This window comes from Clavelina lepadiformis, chromosome 6 (genome assembly GCF_947623445.1).
Source record: "Clavelina lepadiformis chromosome 6, kaClaLepa1.1, whole genome shotgun sequence".
Lineage (NCBI taxonomy): Eukaryota > Metazoa > Chordata > Ascidiacea > Aplousobranchia > Clavelinidae > Clavelina > Clavelina lepadiformis.
The window spans coordinates 7,013,114-7,036,844 of record NC_135245.1 but is presented as its reverse complement, the minus strand read 5'-3'; the positions used below and the strand labels follow the sequence as shown (position 1 = coordinate 7,036,844).

At 36.3% G+C, this 23,731-nt stretch overlaps 4 protein-coding genes across 10 annotated transcripts; 3 read left to right on the top strand and 1 right to left on the bottom strand.

Annotated features, from left to right (window-relative positions):
• The first annotated feature begins 4,167 nt into the window (after positions 1–4,167).
• On the top strand, positions 4,168–10,083 carry LOC143462586 (4-galactosyl-N-acetylglucosaminide 3-alpha-L-fucosyltransferase FUT6-like). 2 transcript variants are annotated; one of them, XM_076960813.1, is made up of 7 exons: positions 4,186–4,703; positions 4,818–5,015; positions 5,261–5,395; positions 7,865–8,026; positions 8,187–8,369; positions 8,820–8,996; positions 9,121–10,083. In XM_076960813.1, the coding sequence occupies exons 1-7, from the start codon at positions 4,462–4,464 to the stop codon at positions 9,635–9,637; spliced, it is 1,614 nt and encodes a 537-aa protein (XP_076816928.1). In that variant the 5' UTR covers positions 4,186–4,461; the 3' UTR covers positions 9,638–10,083. The 2 variants fall into 2 exon arrangements, with proteins under 2 accessions (XP_076816929.1, XP_076816928.1); XM_076960814.1 differs by lacking the exon at positions 8,187–8,369 and having other exon boundaries at positions 4,168–4,703.
• Positions 10,084–11,505: 1,422 nt separating this feature from the next.
• Positions 11,506–13,820, bottom strand: LOC143462585 (uncharacterized). The gene is made up of 3 exons (XM_076960811.1): positions 12,704–13,820; positions 12,299–12,592; positions 11,506–12,122 (listed from the first exon to the last, which is right to left on the bottom strand). Exons 1-3 carry the CDS (start codon positions 13,655–13,657, stop codon positions 11,538–11,540), a joined length of 1,833 nt encoding a protein of 610 aa, XP_076816926.1. The 5' UTR covers positions 13,658–13,820; the 3' UTR covers positions 11,506–11,537.
• Positions 13,821–14,063: 243 nt separating this feature from the next.
• LOC143462587 (uncharacterized) lies at positions 14,064–16,634 on the top strand. The gene has a single exon (XM_076960815.1). It carries the CDS (start codon positions 15,336–15,338, stop codon positions 16,431–16,433), a length of 1,098 nt encoding a protein of 365 aa, XP_076816930.1. The 5' UTR covers positions 14,064–15,335; the 3' UTR covers positions 16,434–16,634.
• On the top strand, positions 16,548–22,759 carry LOC143462583 (serine/threonine-protein kinase Nek8-like). Of its 6 annotated transcripts, none has more exons than XM_076960806.1 (18): positions 16,548–16,772; positions 17,049–17,169; positions 17,287–17,344; positions 17,539–17,591; positions 17,663–17,839; positions 18,719–18,850; positions 19,187–19,395; positions 19,506–19,617; positions 19,698–19,787; positions 19,867–19,938; positions 20,015–20,118; positions 20,266–20,380; positions 20,565–20,682; positions 20,937–21,096; positions 21,448–21,593; positions 21,735–21,846; positions 21,945–22,171; positions 22,343–22,759. In XM_076960806.1, the coding sequence occupies exons 1-18, from the start codon at positions 16,726–16,728 to the stop codon at positions 22,423–22,425; spliced, it is 2,136 nt and encodes a 711-aa protein (XP_076816921.1). In that variant the 5' UTR covers positions 16,548–16,725; the 3' UTR covers positions 22,426–22,759. The 6 variants fall into 6 exon arrangements, with proteins under 6 accessions (XP_076816921.1, XP_076816920.1, XP_076816922.1 ...); XM_076960805.1 differs by having other exon boundaries at positions 17,260–17,344; XM_076960807.1 differs by having other exon boundaries at positions 16,622–16,762; positions 17,260–17,344.
• The last annotated feature ends 972 nt before the right edge of the window (positions 22,760–23,731 follow it).

Sequence of the window (23,731 nt, the reverse complement as noted above, 5' to 3'; positions counted from 1 at the left end):
CACAAATGACTAACTTTGTTACAAATACCTGCTGAAAGGCTATGGCAACGTGTAGCGTCTCGCTTGCCGCTGCCACCTAAAAAAGGCACCACAAACGGCTATTGGTAATATAACTGCTGGAGGTGTGAGTCGGCCGCATCTCTTTGGGTATTACAGAACAGTACCAATGTGAAATCTGAAAACCGTTGTTTATCTGCAAGTATTTTTTCCGGTTTTTCTTGTTATGGTAAAGAATAAAAAAGTTGGCTCGGATATCTTGGTCTTCTGGAAGTTAATCAGTATGAGTTCCTAAATTTGTTTGGAAGTTTTTTGCGATTGTATGTCTTTCTGCCTTCTCGCTTATCATATTTTCTTGTTTGCGTCTCCTTAGTTACTAAGGCTTAGTAGCTAGCACGTAGCAAATCAACTGTTAAACCGGTAAACGGCATTTCAAAATCGTTGTATTTAGCGTTTCAATTTTATCACCCTGCGCCTTTTGGGGGGATTAATAATGCCGGAATTTTAGATGTTGCGTTTAAAAACTTTTATCTCCCATCCTCAACGATATCCTAAATATACGTCACTGTGCAAGCATTTGGCGGCGTAACGTCTCCTCCTTTTCAGTGAAGAAAATATGATACAAGCTATACAAATAAGACTTAGGATTTGTTCAGTACATGATTTTCCATGTCCGAAACCAGTTTGTTCTGGGATAAGATGAGTGTCTAGGGTAGAGAGGAGTTGGTTGTTCATGTCTTTCATACCATACAATTTGGAGAGGTGATTGAAAGATAAATTGGTCTAAAGTTTTTTTGAACGGAAAAGATCCTTTGAAAGATTGAGGGTGGCTACTATTTTGGATTGTCTCTACGTCTTTGTTATTGTGTCAGCAGATACATCGCAATTGTTGCAAAGTTTTGGGAGCCTGTTACAGGCGTTTTGGGCGAGGTGTTTGATTTGTTCCAGGCGTTTATCATCTTTCCAAGCGGTTTGAGTAGTCTTCAGGGTGAATAATTATATCACTGGTCAACACGATTTTTGCGGCAGACTGTGTTGGGGTCTTTTTTACCTAATTTTGGGGCGCTGAATCCGAATCTGGCATTATTTTTTTTCTATCACATCACGTTTTTGAGATAATATATATGTTCATTATAAATAATATCACAAATCAGAAACCGCCTCGAAATGTAGAGGTTGTTTTAATCAAAACTGCTGGAACGCTTAATCATGCAAAACACGAACACAAAGCCTCGAAATCATTTAAAAAAACATCACTAGAAACTAGCCGTTGAACAATCAATGTAATTATACAGAAATGCCACAATCTTTAAGAGCTCGAAAATTTTCGTTTTAATGGCTTTCGTTTATGGGTAGTGGTGTAATTTTCTTTCTTCAAGTTCCAGCAGTAATGTGCCATCATGTGGCAGTCCCATCGGCCTTGGTAGCACTCTTTCATATAACTCTAATGTCTTAGTGAAAGCGCTCACCTTATTCTTCACTGAAGTCCCCAAGGTTTTTAGAAAAGTAATCTAAATGATTTTTCAGAAAATGTAGCTTTATGCTCATATTGCATTTCTTCTCTTGCATGCTGGATAACATTTCTTTTAAGAGGTCTGGATAGTTCTCTGCCTTTCTGTTGCCAAAGGAGTTACTAAACAACTAAAGAAAAAACATTCCAAGCCCTTGCTTCAACTGTGTTCATTTATGCTGCAAAGTTTGGATCTCTGAACAGATGCCTTATTTGTGGGCCTCTAAAAACTCCAGCCTTTTTTTTTCTTTTCTTCACTGAGACTTGGGAAGGCTTAGCAGATGTACTTAAAGCAATCTCCATTGTGATCAAGAGCCTTAGCATACCATTTCATTGCCCCAAGTTTGATGGGAAGTAGCAGCAGGATGATCTTCTTGGTATCTACTAACGGGTTATGAATGATATTTTTCTCTCCAGGTGTTAAACTGCTCCTTTCTGGCTACTTATCTTTTATCCAATGCTCATCTATGGCTCTACTATTCCAGTAGCAGAGAAAACAAGGGTATTTGGTGTAACCACCTTGCTGTCATAACAGAAGGTTCATTATTGTTATGTCTACACATAATCCCCAGCCATAATCACTGTACTTCAGTGTTTCCAACACATCCTTAATGTTTTTATACGTTTCTTTGAGTGTCACAGAATGTCCTACTGGAATCGATGCATATTTATTTCCATTGTGAAGTAACACGCACTTCAGGCTTCGTTTTGAGCTGTCAATTTTCTTTTACATTATACCAACAATGTTATGTTTATTGTTGACAATGTTTACGTTTTACTAAAGAGCAGGGTGCTGTCACAAAAAGCATTTAAGTCTACCTTTTAAGTCTCCAGGGCAGATGTATACAGATAAAGACGGTAACTCAGTAATGAGCTACCAAACGTGATGTATAAACCAAGCGCGATGTATAAAGATGGTAACTAAGTAATGAGATACGAAAGAAAAAAATGAATGCGTCCGCATATATTTTCGAAATTCGAAAAGAGGTCCGTGATTGAAGAAAGATTGATAACCACTAGATTAAAGTTTACTGAAAACTCTGTCATTCTGTGCTACAACAAAACTTCCAGCCGAGGTTTCACCATAGGTGATTTCAATAACAATATTTGATTTGTTGCTGTTATACGCTCCCCGTACCGTCGCTAATGAAAGTCAAAATTTGATCAATTTATGAAATTGGGGAAAATGCGCAGCGAAAAAACCTGACGTGATAGAGCAATTCTGAGCTCAGAATTGGATTCAGCAACCAAAACTTAGCCTAAATCAATCATCAAAGTTCATGTAACAAAAATTTTTTTTGTTTTTGTAGACCAGTGATAGGTGTTTTTAGATTTGAATTAAAGAAGGGCTGGAAAAAGTTGGTTGTATTAAAAACCAACCCTTGTGGTTTGAGTTTAATTTTGCTAGTTTTATGTGAAGGTTTACGATTCAATAAACAGATGCTATTTTTACTATAGACCTGTCACTATAAATAGTTTCTTTTTGATCACCCAAACTTTTTTGCTCTGTTGTTTTTTGTCAGTGCTGGCAATAAGGTCCTTCAAGGTTTCTATGTGATGTTGTGAGAGCACTGTGGCAAGGGTTTCTCCAGGTAGGCTTATAAACGTTTCGGTAGACAAAAAGTCGCTCTTGTAGAGTTGCATCCTTGCATGTATTGCTGGTACATCAAAGAAAGGTCTTTATTTAGCCCAGAGACGTAGGGGGTTTACACTAGAGCAGGGTGTTTTTCGAATATAAGTTTTTTTAGTTTAGTTTACTTTGATGCTATTGGATCTATGTCATATTTATAGCAAAGTCAGTCTGTTTAGTTTGCTTTTTATGGCCGGTAATTATATGGGTAAGGGATCTCTCCACTTTACCAGTAATTGCTGCTCAAGAAAAAGTAGTACAGCAGAGGCGTCGAGTCAAAAAGTTGTTGACAGAAACTGCTCTAAGTTATATATACCATATAGATGACTTATTAACATTGTATTAGCATATCTGTTCTCCATGGCGTTAATTATGGTTTTAGTATAGACCGAAACGTATGAACATAAACGCACTTTTTATACTTTAGCTTTTGTGTTCGTTCTGATTAAAAATGTTAATTTCCCGACTAGCAAAAATCGAACTTTTGCATCAAAATGTACGTTACGTCATAATTAAAGACAGCTGTAAAATGGTGATAGTTCGGGCATTTTGGGTGTTTGTTGATAAAGCTCTCCTTCAGTTTAGGTAAGAGCAGCAAGTTGGACAGCTTCATTCACGACTTGGGTTCCTTATCTCCTACAAAACTTATTTCGTTAGAAAACGTTTAAAGCATAAAAACTATTTTCTGTTTGATTGATAAGTCTGATTCACTTTCCCTATCAAGTACAGACAGGCAAGCATATCTTGCATATAGATAAGTGTTTTCCCTTGTGTGTCGTGAATACTCGGCACCTGGCTCTTGGATTACAATAAATTATGCAGTATGATGTATATACGTGATGGCGATGCAAAACTGCGTGCTCACAACTTTTCTACGCGATTAAATTCGGGCGTTTTGACTCCGTTGACCACCCATACAGCCACACTATGGTATCCTACTTCCAGTTAGCTTTGCCTGTACAGTAATTCGTACCACCCGTGCGTCCACTTCAAAAATAAACCTAATGGAAAATCGTTTCGATGAAACCTTTCTTCTTGATAGGGCGACGTACAGTCGTCCACGCTTGAGCACATTCGACCTGCTTTTCAGAAAGAAGTAGTGACCGTTCTGGTCTAGACTCTTTCGTATCAGAAAGCAGACTGTCTGTATTAGTCAGTTTGATGGGAGTTTTTCTGAACTTTTGTTTAGGTTAAAATAACTGTAGCCTATGCTGGAAATGCATAGCGTTTTAAAAAGAATGGAATGGATGTTGAAGATTTCAAATGTTGAGTAGTCCTTATAACTTGTGCAGTCTACTTTCGAACAAATAAAAGCAGATTGGAGATGTTTATACAGCGGCTGATAACTTGTTTCCTGAATACCAAGAAGATATGTTCGATAAGCTTTTTTATTGGGCTCTGTGGAGTTACTGTGCTTTATCTTGGTTTTCTGACGCAATTTTCTAAAAATTATAAGAAAACAACGGAGTCTGTTACAGTTTTGCAGCATGTGTTTCGTGGAATAAAAGAGAAAAACGATTATTATCAGAAGAGGAAAAACTTCAATATTACTCGCCAATTTATGCGGTAGGCAACGAGCAAAATATATTTTGGTATCATGACTATTGTAACCGTAAAATAGACTATGCTACGTAGACTTGAATGTCTGTGCAGCTCTTGGAAATGTTGTTTGAAAAATAGATTGAAAGCAAAGGCTGCTGACATTGATAAAGAAATCACAACATTTCGTACGGGAACAATTCCGATTCAAACGACGCGTGCTCCAATTGTTCTAATCAGTGATGTTCCCATAATATTGTTATGGAACAACCCCTTCAACGATTTTAGCATGGTGTTAGAATTCCTTCAAGAGAGTATTGACATCGAAAAGTATCGTAAGTAAGTGCGAGTTTTATGTTTTACGAAAACATTGCATATGTCTGGAGCAATAGTATTACATATTTATGTCATAACGCAAGCATAGGCTACTGTACTTACAACGCACACCATTCCACAATACATTACCAACGCCATACACACAAGACTAAGGCTCAAAGCCCGCTATCCGTCCGAACGTTTTCACAATACAGTAATAAAAACAAAAGACATTCAGTTTCGTGTGACTAATTTGAGTATAACTTAAGGGATATTAACATCGACACTCACCTGTGCGGAAAGTGCCGAATCACCTTGGATAGGAATCAACTTCAGAAAAGTGATGCAGTAGTCTTTCACCTGCCCCAGCTTGACAAAGACGACCTTCCACCACGAACCACAAGGTCAGTTTGACAAATTTATTTGTAAAGAATTCCTTGACTTTTCAGTAACTGGAACAGCTGGTTTACGCTGTGTGACATGGATTATTAATTGAAGACGCTGCATTGTTAGGCAACAGCATTGCCTCTGCACAGTAGTACTGTTCAGTTTAGCGCTATACTTTGTTCCGTTGCTTTTAGGTTTTGCAAAGATTTTTATGAGAATAATCGCTGTTAACAGTAAAGGCGATTTTCGATAGGGTAATTTCATTTTATCCCATGATAACGCATACAAGGAAGTAAGAGTTCAATCGGCGAAGTAGTCATTTTATACAAACCAATGCAAAGATCGAGGGCACTATGCTACCGATATGGCGCACATAACAGTCTATATTTTTTTGTTGTCATTGTTTCTAAGATTACTCAATGTTATTCAGTTCAGTACATCGGAAGTAGCTTTTATCAAGCATCATCTTTCTTCAATTGTTGCGGTAATGTCAGGAAGCCATTCAAGAGGTTTTCTCGTGGGTGCAAGGACTAGATTTTCAATACCTTTCTAGAAAGTGTTTTGTTGGCAATCGATTGTCTGACATAAAAAGCTGTAAAGCGGAAATTTGTATTGTGCCAATTGCTAAACATCTGGCGCGGATGCATATCTTGAAACGAGCAAAGCGTGTCATAAAATCAATCTTGTGCAGAAAACACATTTTCTAAATAATGTTGTAAAACTGCTGAAAAGAGCACAGTAAACGTAAACATTTCCCATTTTCTTAGCACCAAGTTGATACATGCAAGACGCAATTTCGCCAATTGAGACGTTTGTGGTTATCCTTGGGAAATAATTTAATCTTGCAATGACATAAATAATTTAGATCTCAAGCAAGTCTTTTTACTGCTGGTCTTGAACGCTGCGTTCATAATGACATTATGTGCACAAACACACTCGGGCATATGCGTGCGCGCTCTTTAAACACACACACAGTGGAAAGCGCTCTCGTGTACATTAGCTCAAAACACGATAACGCGCACAGTTAAACATCATATTCATAACATGTGGTTGCCAACTGAAACGTTTCAGAATTCCACGGAATTTACCATTCTAACAGGCTTTACTAAAAGTGAAGACGTGCTCTCACTCTCTGCCACTCTATCTTATTTTATTGGTAAAATTTAGCCTATTCCTTTTATGTTTTAGTCTTGATGAATTTGAACAAAACGTCATTAAACTTATTCGTTTGATCCGGCAGCAATTTACGATGTGAATTTTTCTGGCAATATGCTGACGTTGAGCGCTGCCATGGAAGGCCGTGGTCTTTTGCACGCAGTTTTGCCACTGCAAATGTTACTGTTTCGCCTACATATCGTTTAAAAATGCCTTTTAGGTTGTGCATTGTTTTTTAATTATTGGGAGTTCAGTTTTCTGAGACCACAATGTCAGACCTGTGTCTACGATGGGGCCCAGTAGCCAAGAAAAATTAACTCCTAGAGGGATTGTATTAAACATATTTTAACAGTAGCAGCTGTTGTTGGTATATAGGCCCTCTTCAGTTTATTATTCGCCTTCTCTGTAATGCGAAGAGATGCGCTTCATGAAGCTATTGTTGTGAGTCTGCGGCGTAAATACGTATTTGCATGAGTGTCTTTGTCATTAGTGTGTGCGTTATGCGGAAAGCAAACTGTCTTTCATCTCCCTGAATTTTTATTAGAGAGTTTTTCACGTTTAATTTGTTGCAGGCGACCGAGCATGTAATGCAATTTCGTTTCATATAGAACTATTACAAATTGGACCTAAGAGATTTTATTGGCGAAACAAAATTGCTATACAATCTTTAAACCGCTTTGATATTATCCAGATATGTAACATTAAGCTCAAACAAATTGGTTATAAGCACATGTATAGCCTAACTATTCAGTTTGTAGTTTTAATTTGTATGTATACGGCCTTTTTAATTATAGCTTATTGCTTTGCATTTAAATGGTTAAGAGTATTGATGAAACGCTTTTTAAAACGAGACTTCGGAAATTGAAAAGTTCACAAAAATTGAAATATGTCTCTTTTATTATTTTTCAATACTATAAACTGAAAATTGAATACGATCGTTTATTTGTTCCACGGAGTTATTGACTCTATCTGTAAGAGAGGGAACCCAATTCATCTAAAAAAATATTTTACTTCGTACCAAAGCAATAATACAAAATTATTTCTCATTTGTGAACTGTTTTTGTATCGCCGCATTGTAATTGGCTTCATTGGAGTAGCACGTTCGAACACCACCAGAATTAAGTCAAGCACAAATCGAGCAAAATGTGTTTTTTTTTTAACTTAAAAAGCAAAAAACGAAGTGGGCTTGAACAATTAACAGGAATTGTCAACGCGATAAGTTGTGCAACTGAAATTATTGTATAGTCCACACTTGCACAATGACAAAATATATAATAGAACCCCAGTTTCCGAGGCTCAGAAATTTAAAGTGATTGTTTAAAATTATACAGAAGGAATGACCAGCTCTACGTCTGGTGGGCGCAGGAGAGTAGTGCCAGCAGTCAAGCTCACCTCCGGAGATTGGATTACTTCAACCTGACTATGACTGTTAGAAGATCTTCGGATGTCTATTCCCCCTATGCTACCTTAGACTGGGTTTTGAAATTGATCTGGTGCGACTTGTTGGTCTTATATCAATACTTTTTATTTTATTTTCGTGTTGCACCTCTTGCTTAGATGAAATTAATATGGGGGCTCGTTTCACTGTGAATCTAACAGCCATACATTTAATCGATTTTTTGAAATTTAGCTATATTACCTGATACATTTCAGGCATAAAGAACGACACAAAGACATTGTCAAAAATATTGCAAAATTTAAAAACGTCCGTCTTACACGTCCAAATGAATTGAAAGCTGTCATTAGTTCCTTACCGTATATATCGCATGCAAAGAAATATAAAGTGTCGTCAGCATTGACTCCACAAATTCGGGATTTACTAGCGAAAAAAATTGGGTACGTAATTTATTAATGACCTATTTTATAAAAAATAATTTATTGCTCATCAAATTTTTTAACTGTTTTTAACCCAAGCTCGTTAACTTAAAGCTGATGTAAACCAATTATTTTTGATTTCCTAACTTTGAGTTATCTACTGAAAGCTGTAGCATATAATCTATTTCGTTGTTATCCTGTAGTAGGCCTAATAGATTTTACTGCACATTAAAAACGTTTGTCAGTAGAACTAGTTAAGTAAATTTGAGTTTACGAGCTTCCACAAGATTGCGGTTTAGTAATGGTTGGACGTAATAAACTTCTTTGTTTATGTGCTGACCATGCGTTCCCAAAGTTAAACGGTTGTAAGGTACTTAAACTCTCTGTAGACCATAGTATACTAATCGGATTTTGTACCTTGCATAATAGAAAATAAATTGGTCTGACTTTTATTGTGGTTTATCGCTGCAGGCTGGCAGTTTGGGTGGTGAGCAACTGTGGTAATACTCCCTCGTCAAGCCTTCGATTTGCCTATGCCGATAAACTCCAGGATGGCGGTTTGCAAATTGATAAATTTGGTCGTTGTTCAGGGTACAATTTCCCTATTAGAAGTAGATATGACCCGGCCTACTTTGAAGTTTTAAGCAGGTAATTACCAGTGACAAATCTTATGTGGTACGTTTAAACATAGATTGTATAGTTTGGTAACTAACTTATACACTGCAAACAAGCTATTTAAACGCACAGTGTTACTTTTTTGTGTTTTGTACAGATACAAGTTTTATTTCGCATTTGAAAACAGTTACCATTGCAAAGATTACGCGACTGAAAAACTCTGGCTCAATGCGTTATACAGCGGAGCTATTCCCGTTATCTTTGGCCCTGACAGGCGTGACATAGAGGCAGTTCTGCCTTCGAAGACATTTATTCATGCTGAAGACTTTCAGAGCCCTTCATCACTGGTCCGCTATCTACTGTACTTGGACAAAAACGCCACGGCTTATGCAGAATATCATGAATGGAGAACTTGGGTGCGATATTTCGACGAAAAAGGAGAACTAAGCCCGAAAAAGACCAATAAGGATTTGGAAGCTTTAAGTGTGGGGCAGCAGGCGCTCGTTAAAAAATACGCTATGACCAAAGCAGCAGGTTTTTGCGCATTGTGCAAGAGAGTTACTGACACTCCTGCAAACAATTCAGTTTTCATTCACGATGTTGGACAATGGTGGAGAAATGACAACGAAGAATGTTTGAACACCGAAATCGCTTGGCGTATGTTGGAATTATAGACGAAACTTCAATTAAACTGTGCCATTACTTAGACAGAGATATTAGAACTCTGCACCAGCGACCCATCTTTTTGGCTTCGCATAATTTTGGATCTAACATTATTTCGGAGTCTTTAAAAACATCTTCTACTGTATGGTTTGCGTAGCTATAGGGTTCTGCGTTAAACCATTTCCGCGAGCGGTAACGACAAGAGTTGTCTCGCACGAGTACGATGGCAAAAACTACCCAGCAGGCCAGTATATAGGTGGAAAACAAGCTAGTAAGGGAAGGTTGAGTAAGATGATCAACGGAGTATGTTGTGCAAATGCATGTTCCCCAAAACTAACTATAGTGCTTATAATATTTAACACCGCCATTTTATTCTACTCACAATGCTTAATGAGTCAAGGATTTGAAGATTTTTGCTTATGCTGGTCAAGTGGTCGTAATAAACTATTTTAAGCTATATCTATATTTACGATTTGCAGCTTAAGAGTAAATTCAGTGCGGTGAGAAATATTTTGATTAACCAGTGATCAGAAACGCTGCGTTACTATTTGGTTACAGCATAAGAAAACGTGCAGATTGTTATGTATAGCTTTCGATTAGCTTTATAAAACTGTTAGTTTTTGCATAACATGAGTTATAAGCCGTTGTAAAAAATGGTATCGATGCAGCAAGTTATGCAATGCATACTTTGTCAGATTGGTGTATGGAACATTGAGTAATTTTTGTGCAGTGATTAAACGCTCACTGTTCCCAGTTACAGTGTAAAAGAAAGTACCCTTCAGAAGTTGTTACAAACATTATTGATATATCAAATTAACATTAAATTTAATCGGGATTGCCTTTTCAACTTACTTTTTACTACTGCACAAATTAACCAAGGGCCCTGCTCAATCTAACCCGAAAAAATAAGGCGGGGTAAGTAGCGCAACGGAAATTAAATAAACATTGTAGGTTTAAGCGACTAACCAGCAAAAACATAATTTTCAATTTAAAACACAACTAAGAAACTTATCTACAAAACGCACTGGTTACATTATTTGGAGAAAATTTAGTTTAGCTTTCCAGTGTGTGTTAATAAAGAGCCCCAGCCACTACCAACCCCGGAATAAGATTCCCAGTCAAAGACTTTTGTCAATTTTGTTCAATACTTTTGCCCACATTAACCCCAATTCTCAAAACTACCAAAAACTGTTGAAAGAATGACAAATTTTTGTTTTTATGTGCATGCTGTCTTTTGAGTGGTAAGAGTATGTTGGTGTGGCTATGTCGATCTGTTCCCAAAATAAATATGGTGCTATGCAAACAACAGTAATTTACTGCATGCTGAAATAGCGAGCCATTGAATAAACTATATATGCATTGCACACTCAATGAAATAAAGGATAACTTGGACATTAATTTAAGTATTAACTTCTTTTGCCTCTGATGAAATTAATATGGGCACCGGTTACAAAACCATGGCTATATCCACCCCTGTTTTGCAAGCAGTGTCAACTGTCAACATACTTCTTACTTCTTTCTGCTGCCATCATTTTTTGACAAGCTATGTATATTCAGATTGGAATAATTTGAATAGCCACTCATAGATCGATTCATGGCCTCAGATATATGTCATTAGAGTTCAGCACTTAACTTACAATGCTGTAGATGTAATCCCTTTTGTAATGCTGCTTTTCCTCAACAAAAACAAACTTGTTTATTTTGACTTACAATAACATGGCAGAACAGCCAAAAACACAGGGATATTTAAGCAGAATTAGGCTATAAAATTTGTACTGTATTGTTAGGTATCTAAATATGATTACAGCAAGCTACAAACTCAGCATTAAAAATGAAATCTTCATTCCTTCATACTGCACACTTAGCACACCCAAGAGGAAATGGTATATCAAAAAATCTTTTATTTTACAATCAACTCCATGTAAGTAACTTACCGTTTAAAAGAGAAACCAGAAAATCATGAATGTTAAATTTCCTAGAATGACTCATGTTGAGATCATTGAAGCTCTGCACCACAGCTTTGCAATAAGATTGATGTTGCAGGTGTACCTCTAAAACTTCAACTTTGTCTATTGCTTTTCCAACATTCGCCACTCCATCCGAGAAACTGACTTGTAGGGGCTTGTCTTGCTCCAAGAAAGTGTTGTCCTTATTTGCACAAACTTCTGAAATTTTATCAAATCTTGCTGCTTGTGGAAAACCGTAGCGGTTGAATGTTCGCACAATGGCTGTGCACCATGGAAAATAACAGAGCATTTGCTGCATCCAGAATAAAGTATTTTGGATTGTCATTGTCACTATTCTCAACAGTGTAAATATTGTATAGTACAATGCAGTTGTTGGTAATAGAAACAGCAATATTGTAAATAAAAGTGTGCCAGCAAAAAAGCGATGGTTGCCAATATCTGGAAGCTGATGAAGTGTATCGACACGTTTTCGAAGTGGATTCCATTTCTTACCTCTGAACAATCTCCACAAAGACATCAGGGCAGTTACCTGCAGAAATGGATAGTATGTGTAAACTGTTTTTGACTGTTAAAGCAGTGCATACTGTGCTTAAATAACTGAAATATAATACATTAAAATAAATATTTACAAACATTAGGAAAAGTTAAAATATTCTAAAACACTTGAAAATCTGCTATATAGTGAAAAAAATGTCTTTCACTCACCTGTAGCCCATATAACCTTGCTGCATATACATAAAAGCAGTATGTGTGAAATGTAAGAAGAGATATCATGTCCGAAATAAATGCAAGGAAAAATGAAAGTCCACAGCATGAAACATACAAAGGCCACATAAAGAAATTACTACTTTGAGACGACAAGGTTTCCAGTATCAACTTAATATACTCAAGCCAAAGCTGAACATGATGCAAGAAAAATTTGCCAAGGAAATGATTCAAGGGTGAATTGAGCTTGAGACCAATAGGTATCCCCATCAACCACTTAATCAAGAGCTTTACCTAGGATTATAAAACAAATGCGATTACATTAAGTCTTTTATATTAACTCAATGAAATTACTAAATAAAACAATGATAAATAATCATGACATTTTAACAACTAGTTTATCACCTCCTGTCCAATAAATTCTACTGAAAGAGTTACTGCCTCCAAAGCATAGTCCCATGCATTGTAATCTAGCATAGAAAACCAATAATAAATTAGCAAGCCCAGTAGTAAATCGAGCATAAAAGCTGCCGCCAAATTGCTTTTTCGAAGATTAAAGTTGTCCTTGGTCTGCTGGGATAAAGTAATTTGGTTTAAAAGTTTGGACTTTAATATACAATGAGACCCCAAACTTGACAATGAGATAACCTTTTGACAAGGATAGATGAGAAAAAGTAACGGCTTATGCATCTTCTGAATTAATCTCACTGAAGATTTTAAGGCATTAATCAAATAATTTAGCAAAGACAGCAAAACCAAACTTGTTATGTCGAAACCATGTTGTAGAAAATTTGACTTGGTACAGTTTTCTAAAAGATGCATTAAAGTCACTTGGTAATGAAACAATGCACCATAGAGCAACTTCACCAATTCACTATCACCAGGGATCTTTCCTATCGTGTTGGATTCATGTAACTTGTTTTCTTCTGTAATATCAAGAGGTGCATCATCATCATTCCCCAGCGTCCATGATGTGATTGCACATCCAGAGAGAATAACCTTTCTTTGATACAGATAAATGATACCAGTATCATAGATTGTATTTGGGCAGGGCCCGTCATGATTTGATTTTGACTGTAGCAGATACAGGTCCAGTTTAGAATTGTAATGATAAATAACAATCCATTGATTTTGTTTCGCCGCTGAGTTTACACTTTCAAGGTTTCTTGCACTTGTACACCATATCCCCAGTTCTTGACATTCAGGTTTTTCTGTAGGGTACTGTTCCAATCTTTTAGCCACATAGTTTTCTACAATGTTGACCACGTAGTAGCAGTTAATACGCGGTTTGTAGTAACCAACAATGACGCCAGGTGGCAACTCAAGGCAGTGTATTGGGAAAAATACCCTAATTGTCATTCTACTTAGTATTGTTTCTTATTTTAATCAAATCATGTCCCAGCTGGTCATAGAATGAAAATACTGAAGCTGGCTGCTGTAGCCTATTCGTCAAAGCAGTCAAAGTTTCTCCAGCTATTTGTTATGGGGGTTTCCCAATATCTGGTCCTCAGGTAAGACGAAAGAAGCAACATATAATTATGAAGAGAGAATGCACGACATCAGCAAAGGAAAGTCAACTGCAATATAAAATATACTCCCTTTATGGTTTTGAGTGTAGGACATTGCTGAAAATACTGGCTGATGATTTAACGAAAGAGCATTTTTATTGATAAATTTAAATGCTTGCTTGCAAGATCGTTCTAGTTTGCCCTTGCATTTATTTCAACGGCCGTCTATACCTGTAGTTTATGATTACACGCTATTCTTATGAACAAAACTGTTCGCGACACTGAACTGTCGGGAAGGTTTTCGAAAGTAACTATTACATGGCGACATGCTCGCGTCTCCTGAACAAGAATGAAATATTTTCGTCAGCGATATTAGCATATTTGTGAAAACGTAACGAGCAAGTTGCCATTGTCCCAATAAAACATCAAGCATGCACACCAGAGCACTCCTGCTACAGTGGTGCTATTCTGTGCTACTAAGCAAAATGCTGCACTACCTGCTGTTATTTTTCTATTCGCCAATGAAACATTTTCTTTCTACTGACAGTCTGTTTCGTTTTTTTTTTTATTCCAAATAAAGCAATTTTAACAAAACACTCAAAACTGCTCCACATATGTGACCTATCAGATGCCATGAGAGGGACAGTGCAGCGCAGGTGATAGTAGCTTGCCTTTTGTAGACAGCCATTCATGTGGAGCAGATGTTGAGGCAAGAATCAAGCACTCACTGGGTCATGTTGTCATCTACAAATTCACACACAAATCATGTGCATTGTGTGAAGCACAGTAGTTGCAATCAGTCAGATTAAGGCATGGTCTATGGTTTGCGCCTTTTAAGTGCTGTTCTGTACATCTCTCTTTCACGTGCATTCTTTAATACTTTTTTTATAGATTGATATTGCAGTCAAATTTCAAAATTGCTGTAAAGTTAACTCTAGGGCAGTAATCAAATTTACGAAAAAGTCGATTTTATTACGTAGGCTATATAATAACATAAAAAACTGTTGTTATTCACAATGTCATAAAAGGCATATGCCATTGCGTGTTCCATTGTTCAAGCTGATATATAGCCTACTGTACTACTACTATATATACCCTATTTAGAAGAGAAACCTTGCACAATACTTTTTTACATATTGTATAACATGCAGCTAACATTGACTGAACAGGCAGTTCTTTTTATCAAACATTATCAGAAACTTAAGATATTGCTTTTAAAAATTTGGAAATTATCTTTTTTCCTGTTGATTATCCTGGTACAACCAAAGTAAATTTTTTGCCATAAGGTTTTATTAATTTCCCCATTGAAAATATTGACCAAAATTATGGTAACGTTTTTACGTACGTACTGGTAAAGCAATTAAATCTATCATTGCCTACAAAATGTGGCAGTCTGTGTTGATCTTGCAGTTACACGATATATATACACTAAATTAAATTTTTATTTTGTTTGATGTATAAATTAGTTACATTCTTACAGTGGGTTTTGGTTTCTATTTATGTAAGTATTACAATGGACTTATGAAAAAATGGTCGTCATGAGTAAACAGAAACCGGAATTTTTGGCTGCAGCTGAAAAAACTCCAGAACATGAAATAGAAGTTAAAGAATTTGATGAGAAAGCAACATCTGTTGTTGGACAGGCAGCCACACTTTATAATTTTGGTTACACAGCAAAGGAAGTTATTGAAAAATTTCAGTTGTTCTGCTATAATTATTCCACCTTAGGAGATGCAATATATGCTCTTCTGAAGAGAGACAAACTGTTGAAAAAAAAGTATAGATTTATCACAACACCAGTAACTTATCAAATGCTCGCCCGCCCCACATTGCAAGATAGACCATCAGCAGTGCGATCGGCAATGCTAGCCATGCATAAGTACACCAAAGACGGAAGGTATAAGTCTGTGGCAGATGCAATTGAAGAACTTCTTTTTGGCCCCGAGGCAAAGAAAATGGCATCAGTAGGCATGAACACCACCATGCATGGTGATGAAACATCTTCCGGGTTTCAGTATACAATGTTAAGTGATGTTGAGCAAGAAGCATTGTGTAAAATTGCTGACGTGGTATTTGTTCGTCTTTCAACAATGGAAAATGAAAAGACAAGACGTTCCAAAAAGCCTACCACCTCCAAAAAGTCAAATTCCCCATCAGGTAAAGTTCACACAAGTCCATCAAGCAAAAGTGACAATTTTGTAGCGGCTCAAAGCAAGCAGTACAGTTTACAAAGGGATCCTGATTATTCCCCAACAGGACAAAAGCAATTAGTTTGGCAGAAAACAATGAAGGTGAAAAGTGAATCTGATGATTCTGGTACATCCCCTAGGGATGTCACCCATCTTCACAACCCATTTGTTGAACCATTTATATTACCACCTGATATTGAAATGTTAACTCCTTTAAAAAGACTTATTTCTGGTTATGAAGTTCCAGATGTAACCACCAGTAAGATAAAAGAAGCAGTTTTGCAATATAATGAAAATTCGGACAAAACGCTATTCATGCTTAATTGCTTTGATCTTCTTCCCAACAACATTGCCATGTTCTATTCCGGGACAGATTCTATTTCTGACTTTTATTTCAATACTCCTTCATACGATGAAAATGAAATGGACACAACATGATAATTTGTTGTTTTGAGTTATCAACTGTCCTCCTACTTGCCATGGTTTTATGTAAGCTTTTGATGTATTACTACCATTTGCTAAAACATCATAAAATTGATATTATGTTTCAAATTTATAAACCATTACGGACCAACCATTTGCGTGTGACTGCTCCAATGAAGTAGTTATTATAAGTTTTGTTTTTGATCTTTTTGCTAGTTTTGGAGTAGTTAATCTTCAATTTTGTTGATTAAATAAATAGAATAACTTTGGTTTTGCTCAAACTTCAATTAATAAAAACACTGCCAACATGGAAAAATACAAGAAAATTAAAGTTATTGGAAAAGGTGCGTTTGGGTAAGTAAAGAAACAGTTGTGTAAAAATGATTTTATGAGATTATTGTTTGACGAGATCTTTTATGTAATGCCATAACTGGATAATTTCTTACAATATTGTATTTGTGCAATGTACACACACAATGTGCTCTGTTACATCAATTATATCAGGTTCATTTGTAGCCGTTATATCGATTAGTAGTCTAATCATACTGCGGATAGTGCACTTGTATCGCAAATACAGTACCATATACTTATTACCAGTATATACACCGGTATATTTTATATTATTTATAGCACAGTGCATTTAACCAGAAGAGAACTGGACAAAAAATTGCTTATTTTGAAAGAGATCTCAATGGAGGAAATGACTGCTGAAGAAAGAGGTTCTGCACTCAATGAAGTTCAAATCCTCAAAGTATGTGTTGAGCTGAGTAAATTAGTTTTTAAGTTATTATGAGGCAAGGTAGCATGCCAACATGATAAAATGACTATAAAACTGTTTCAGCGACTTAGTCACCCCAATATTATTCAGTATTATGAAAACTTCCTTGATGGCAATAACCTTGTAATTGCAATGGAATACGCTCAAGGTATATAATTTTTTTTGCATTGGTTTTGTAAATGCAGGCAAAATTTCGACTTCTACATGCAAAAGTAAATGTATAAATATTATATGATTGTCTGAGCTTCAATTATATAGGTTTTATGAAACATTTTTGTAGGATGTTTGTTTAAGACCTGTTTCATCTGAAATACTTTATGTATGTATATATCTGTGCTTCAGGTGGAACACTTCATGATTATCTGAAAAGTCAAAAAGGGCCATTAAAAGAACAAGTTTGTGCATTGTTACTTTTTACCAGTTTGCATGCCTTTATAATTTGCTAACATGTTTTTACATTTTGTAGATTGTCCTAAATCTATTCATACAAATTGTTGTTGCTTTGCATCACATACATTCAAAGAATGTACTACATCGAGATCTAAAAACTCAGAACATATTGCTCGATCGCAAGTGTAGGGTTTGTAAAGTATCTGATTTCGGAATATCCAAAGTTTTAAACACAAAGACTAAAGCATTTAGTGTGAGTACCTTTTAATCTAAATATTGACTTGTTACTGTGTGTTCGCGATAATGTGCTATAATTTGCACTTGAAGTATTTGTGTGATGTACTGACGTTTTACTTTAATTTTCAATTTCTTTGTAGTAGTTTCTTCTCTTCAGTTGCCCTGTGATAAATTACACCTAAAAACTGTGTTCAACAGCATCACAAACTTTGGATGACATGATTACAAGTTATAACATTCTGGATGACATTCAAATAGTCCGTTTCTGCTTGTATGCAGAGGTGGGCAGTCGGTACCGGTACTTGGCAAAAAATGTACCTACGATACCGGTATTCTGTACTGTTTTAAAAAAGTAGTTCGGTACATTGTTGGTAACGGTACTTTTCGTGTAAAAGATGCTGCTGCAAATGCAACAATTGCTGCTATTATTCTCCGGTAAAAGTTACTCCAAGTCAAAATATATGAGACGTTACTTTTTCACAATTTTACTTGACATTTCTAGATTAAAAAAGATCAACAAATGCTAAAATTGGTATTGAAGATTAATTAACATGTGTTTTTGAACACATATGATACTTGTTAAAATTTTGAACTAATGACGTGAAAAGTACCGAAAACCGGAACTGACTGAAATTTCTTGAAAAAAGTAATTCTGTTCAGAGATTTGTTACTTTTTTTCAAAAGTACTGACGGTACCGGTATCTGTACTGACAAAACACTGCAGTACAATAATTCGATACTATAGTACCGCGGTACAGCCCACCTATAGTTGTGTGTGAAATAGTTACTGGATTACCCGTAATTTGGAATAGAATTTATGGGTCTTCTATTTATCATATATCTCGTTCTTTTTATTGTAAATTTGTTTAATGATACAAAATCATTTCATTTGTAGGTTGTAGGAACACCATGTTACATATCCCCTGAATTATGCAAAGGAAAGCCCTATAACCAGAAGAGTGACATATGGGCATTGGGTTGCATGCTTTATGAACTCATGACCCTACGAAGAGCTTTTGAAGCTCAGGTGAGAAGATATGTGACGATATTGGTGTCTGGTTTGTTTTAACGAGCATGTTGCTTTTCTTAAATTTACTTAAATTTTTATTAGATACATTTACTATGAATTGCGATTTGCCAAAAAAAAGCGAAACATACGTTTGGTGCATGCGTATCAATAATATCTTGATCCTTTGTTGTTGCCAAAGGATTGCATATGCGTTTATACTCTTATGGTTATGAAAGTATTGCCTAAAGCATTTTGCCTTGGCATACTGTCAATTTTGATAATAGCTCTCCATCGCATATAGTAAAACTTTCATGTTTAAGTTCTATTTTGCATGTTTCATCCTCCTGTTTCCAGAACCTACCTGCTTTGGTTATGAAAATAGTAAGGGCGCAATATGATAAAGACTTGCCAAAGATTTACAGTGTCAGCCTGACAAAGCTCCTCATTTCAATGTTAGACCTCGAACCAACAAAAAGGCCATCAGTTGATGATATTATGGCTGAATCCTTTATCGTTTGCACTCTTGTTGATCTCTACCTCAACATTGGTGCTGTTGAAGTCAAGTAAGATCTCCATGCAATGCTAAGATAACATGCAAGAGATTATGATTTCAATTAAACATCATTATCTCACAGCTTGTTTTTTAAGTTTCCAAAGTTTTGATTTTTCTCAGGAAGGCCAAAACATCACCCAGTTTAGCTCCATCTGTAGTTAAAGGCCATCCTGTTGTGGCAGGGAACCTTCACCATACTTCTTCCACCATGTCTGTTGAATCATTTTCAACAGTAAGAAAACGCAACGGAAACATTACGTGAAGTCACACAAAATGCAATAAATGTCATGAATGTACTTTATGTTACTGTAGAACAAAAATCCCAAATATTTCTGTGTCTACTGCTGGGGTGGAGGAATCTCATTGCCTATCAAACTTCCGTTGCCTAACCTTGGTACTCAGGTAAAATTTTTGCACAAGCATGTTCTTTGATCAGCAACAAGTTTCTATAGTTTTATTTAAACAAAAATTTTTGTTTAAGGTTACTCAAGCAGCAGTCAGCAGAACAAAAAAAGCCTGCGTCACTGAAAATGGGCGTCTTGTTATGTGGGAGGTATTAAAGGCCAGCATATATCACTTTATTTTAATCTTTGTTTTCTTCATTATTGTTTTTGATTTTTATAATACAGGCAAACTCTGGCACTACCCTGCCAGGTGCTTTTGGAGATTCTCAAAATATTCCTTCATTTACTCCAAGATATATGGAAGGACAATCTGGTGTGAACATCAAGCAGTGAGTGATCGTAAATTTCAGAATAAAACGAAATTTCCATTATTCTGTTCTAATGTTTTGGTTTATCTCACATTGCTTCCACACATTTAATCAGTGTTTAGCTTTTATGATAGAAACATTTTTACATATATTTTTACTTCATGGCAGAGTGGTTTGTGGTGATCTTCATACTGCTTGTCTCACTGACCGTGGAATATTGATGACATTTGGAAGTGGAAGCAATGGATGTTTAGGACACGGTTCATTTCAAGACATGGATCGGGTGTGCTAACATGCATAAATATGCTTTTAGTTTTTCTTCGTCCAAATATTTGAGATTTAGTGAGCTTAAGTAATGTTTTCATTTAGAAGAGTATAGTTTATCAGTTCTTATATAATAATACATGGAGAATCAAGCATTGTTTGCATTGTAGGCGATGTATGTGTAATTGCATTTTGTTATTTAGCCCACCATAGTTGAAAGCTTACTCGGATTTGAGTTGACCCAGATAGCATGTGGATCTTATCACATGCTTGCTGTCTCAAGCGATGGTGACGTTTTTGCTTGGGGACGAGGTGAAAATGGTAAGCATAAACTGTGTTGTATGACATAACATACTTGTAGAAGCTTTTTTCAAGTTGGCATGTCGTGTCAATAGATATCAGGCCTAATTTTGGATTTTATTAATTTTACTCGATGCACGCAAAAAGTTTTCTCGTTCTTTAGTTGATCTGCTTTTTTGTCCCTCTGATTTTGTCTACTTCACTTGATAGAACTATAAAAGCATGCTTCATTTCTTTTCCCTCCAATAAGATTTAGGAATATTTGCTGCATGCAGGTCGCTTGGGTCTCAGTGAGCAAGACAAACAGCCAACGCCAACACAAGTGCCCTTACCAGAACAAATAGAGCCATGTTGTGTTTATTGCGGAACAGATTGTTCAATGATTCTCACTAAAAGCCAGATGTTGTTGGCAAGTGGCAGTAATCATCACAACAGGTATGACGTCAAATACTTTGGGGCAATGGATATATTTACTTCCTTTCCTATTTCACCTGCAGTGCACTAGTTTTCTACTGCATACTCCACACTGCTTTGACATACTTCAATGTAGTGGGAAATGGTTTATCCAGAAAATTATGAGCTGGTTCTTGCTTTTAAATGTGACTCTGAGTTCCAGGGGCACCTGTAACAACGTTAAATTTAATCATCACTTAACCCCCAGGTTAAGATCATTATTTTGTGCCATTCTATTTTTGTAAATCTACTCATTCTCTTGTAATCATCTAATTTAGAAATTATGATCATGCGAAAAACGTAAGTATTCTCATTTGATCACTGTGTGAGCAGGCTTGGACTTGATGTCATTCATGATGGCAGCTTGATGAAGCAATGTGATGGGTCTAATTGTTTCATTCCTGTGCGATCAGAACCGCTGTCATTTGGCAACATCAAGATCGTATCGATAGGCATGCAGCATTCTGCGGTTATTAACGGTCAGTAGAATGCCTTTATCTATTGCTGCTCTGGTTGCACTGTACTTACAACGTAATTACGGCTAAAAGTTGATCATATTGATTCAAAAAATAAAAACTATTCCAGAAGATTTCAATTATATATGCCATATTGTTTGTTAGATAATGGTGAGTTGTATACATTTGGAAACAATAGTTCTGGTCAGGTGGGCTCGGAGTCATCAAATTCTAAACCACCTGCACGTATACCTCATCATGTTGAACTGGCTGGAGTGTAAGTGGGTTGTGATACTTTTGTAGCTCGTTGATAATAGCACCTGTGGCTTTCAAAAGCAAACCGAAGGCCAAGTTTTAAAGCATTCGAAATATTAGATTTGAGTCTGTGAGCTGTGGTGGAACTTACACTGTTGCCTGCACCAACGATGGAAAAATATATTCGTGGGGTAAAGCATCTCGCGGTCAGCTTGGTAGAACGAGCTCTGCAAGCCTAGTGACCTCTGACCCACAAGAAGTAACGCCACATGATTTGCCCAAAGAAATGAAAGTAGTTTCATTATCGACAAGTCACGGCAATACGATATTGGTTGTATCAGGTACAGGTTTGTAATGTGGCGGTTTTATGATAATTGTAACAGTGTGTGGTGCGTCTGCCATTCTGAGGTATAAAAATCAGAATTTTTTTAGAATGGTTTAGAATATTATATAAGCCAAAGAGTTATTCCATTATTTCTACAGCTAATGTGTTTTCGAATTCCCATAAACAGGTACAGAACCAGGTACTGAAAATGAGTTCAGAGACAGTTGGGACACAAACACTTGGCGGGAAGAAGGCAAGAAACCCTCTCCGAGATGACCTGCCCATGCTAAATTCCAGCATTCACAAGCATATAGTTACCTTGGTTACAACCGAATTTTTTATTTCTTTACCTGCATTTCTCATATTGTTAACACTTTGCAAGTTTATCACTGTGCAGATTGCACTTGAGCACGACACAATCAAAATACGCAGAAAATTTGTAACAGTTTAATGCTCTAGTCTTGTAGCACAGATTTGTCATAACAACTTTACAAAATTGTGGCCTTTTTCATATATATATATTTTAATATGTTTTGTTTCCTCAATTTTAGTGTAATATTTTTGATTATTTTTTTAGTTGTTACCTGATATAAAATCAAAATTGGTGTTATACATGTTCTTTAAAACAAAAATTATGCATACGTCGAAGATAAAGCAGTGGTTATCAGTTACGCATGGACATAGCTAGCGGAACAGGGGAGCGGTTGAGTCTAGTCCCCTCACACTTTCTATTGGAAGGACCCGGCCCCTCCCCTTTTAAAAATCAAACGTGTTAAATATCGGTAGACATAGGCTACTACGTACAGCAAAGTCTCAAATTTTGGATTACAATTTAGAACTAAGTTAGCCTGCTGCTCATAGATTGCAAATGACATCACAATTACATTATACATCATGTTGAAAAGCGTAAGACATAAATTACCAATTTTTGTACTTAAAAGTATGACAATACATGTCGTTTCGAAACGTATTTAGCGCTTTTTGAACCGTGAAAACACAAAATTTTGAGCTGCGCTCATTTTGGGTAGAGGGAGAAAATTTTCAGATAAATTTCCGCCATTCCTGCTAAAGGACCAGTGAAAGCCGTTGGTAAGAAATTCATAAATTTAATTTTTTTATTCAATAGCTTATTTAAATAAATCAAAACGTATGTGGTATTAGTGTATAATACACATGTACGAAGAGGACGGTGTACATCATATTTACAAAATGTAGATATTGACGGTAAGAGTTACAAAAAAATTAACGGTTGTGTCAGAGATGTAAGGAGGTGTAGTATAGCCACAAATTATTGCCTCACACAATGAGCAACAGCAGGTTCGGTGGAATCGAGCTCCTTGTGTGTCAGTCTGATTTCTTAGCTACTGCACTGATGTGTCAACTTATTCACAGATAAAACTGACTTTGGTATAGAGTGAAAACATCTATCAAGTAATAGGAAATGCTTAGCCTACTTTGTGAAACAATGTCAATTGGGAAAACTGCTACTGCCATGGATAGTTAATGATTGAGCGGTAGCTTAGCTACAAAAATCGAAGAGTTTGAGGGTTCGATTTTCTACCAAATCACTGGCGATTGGGAT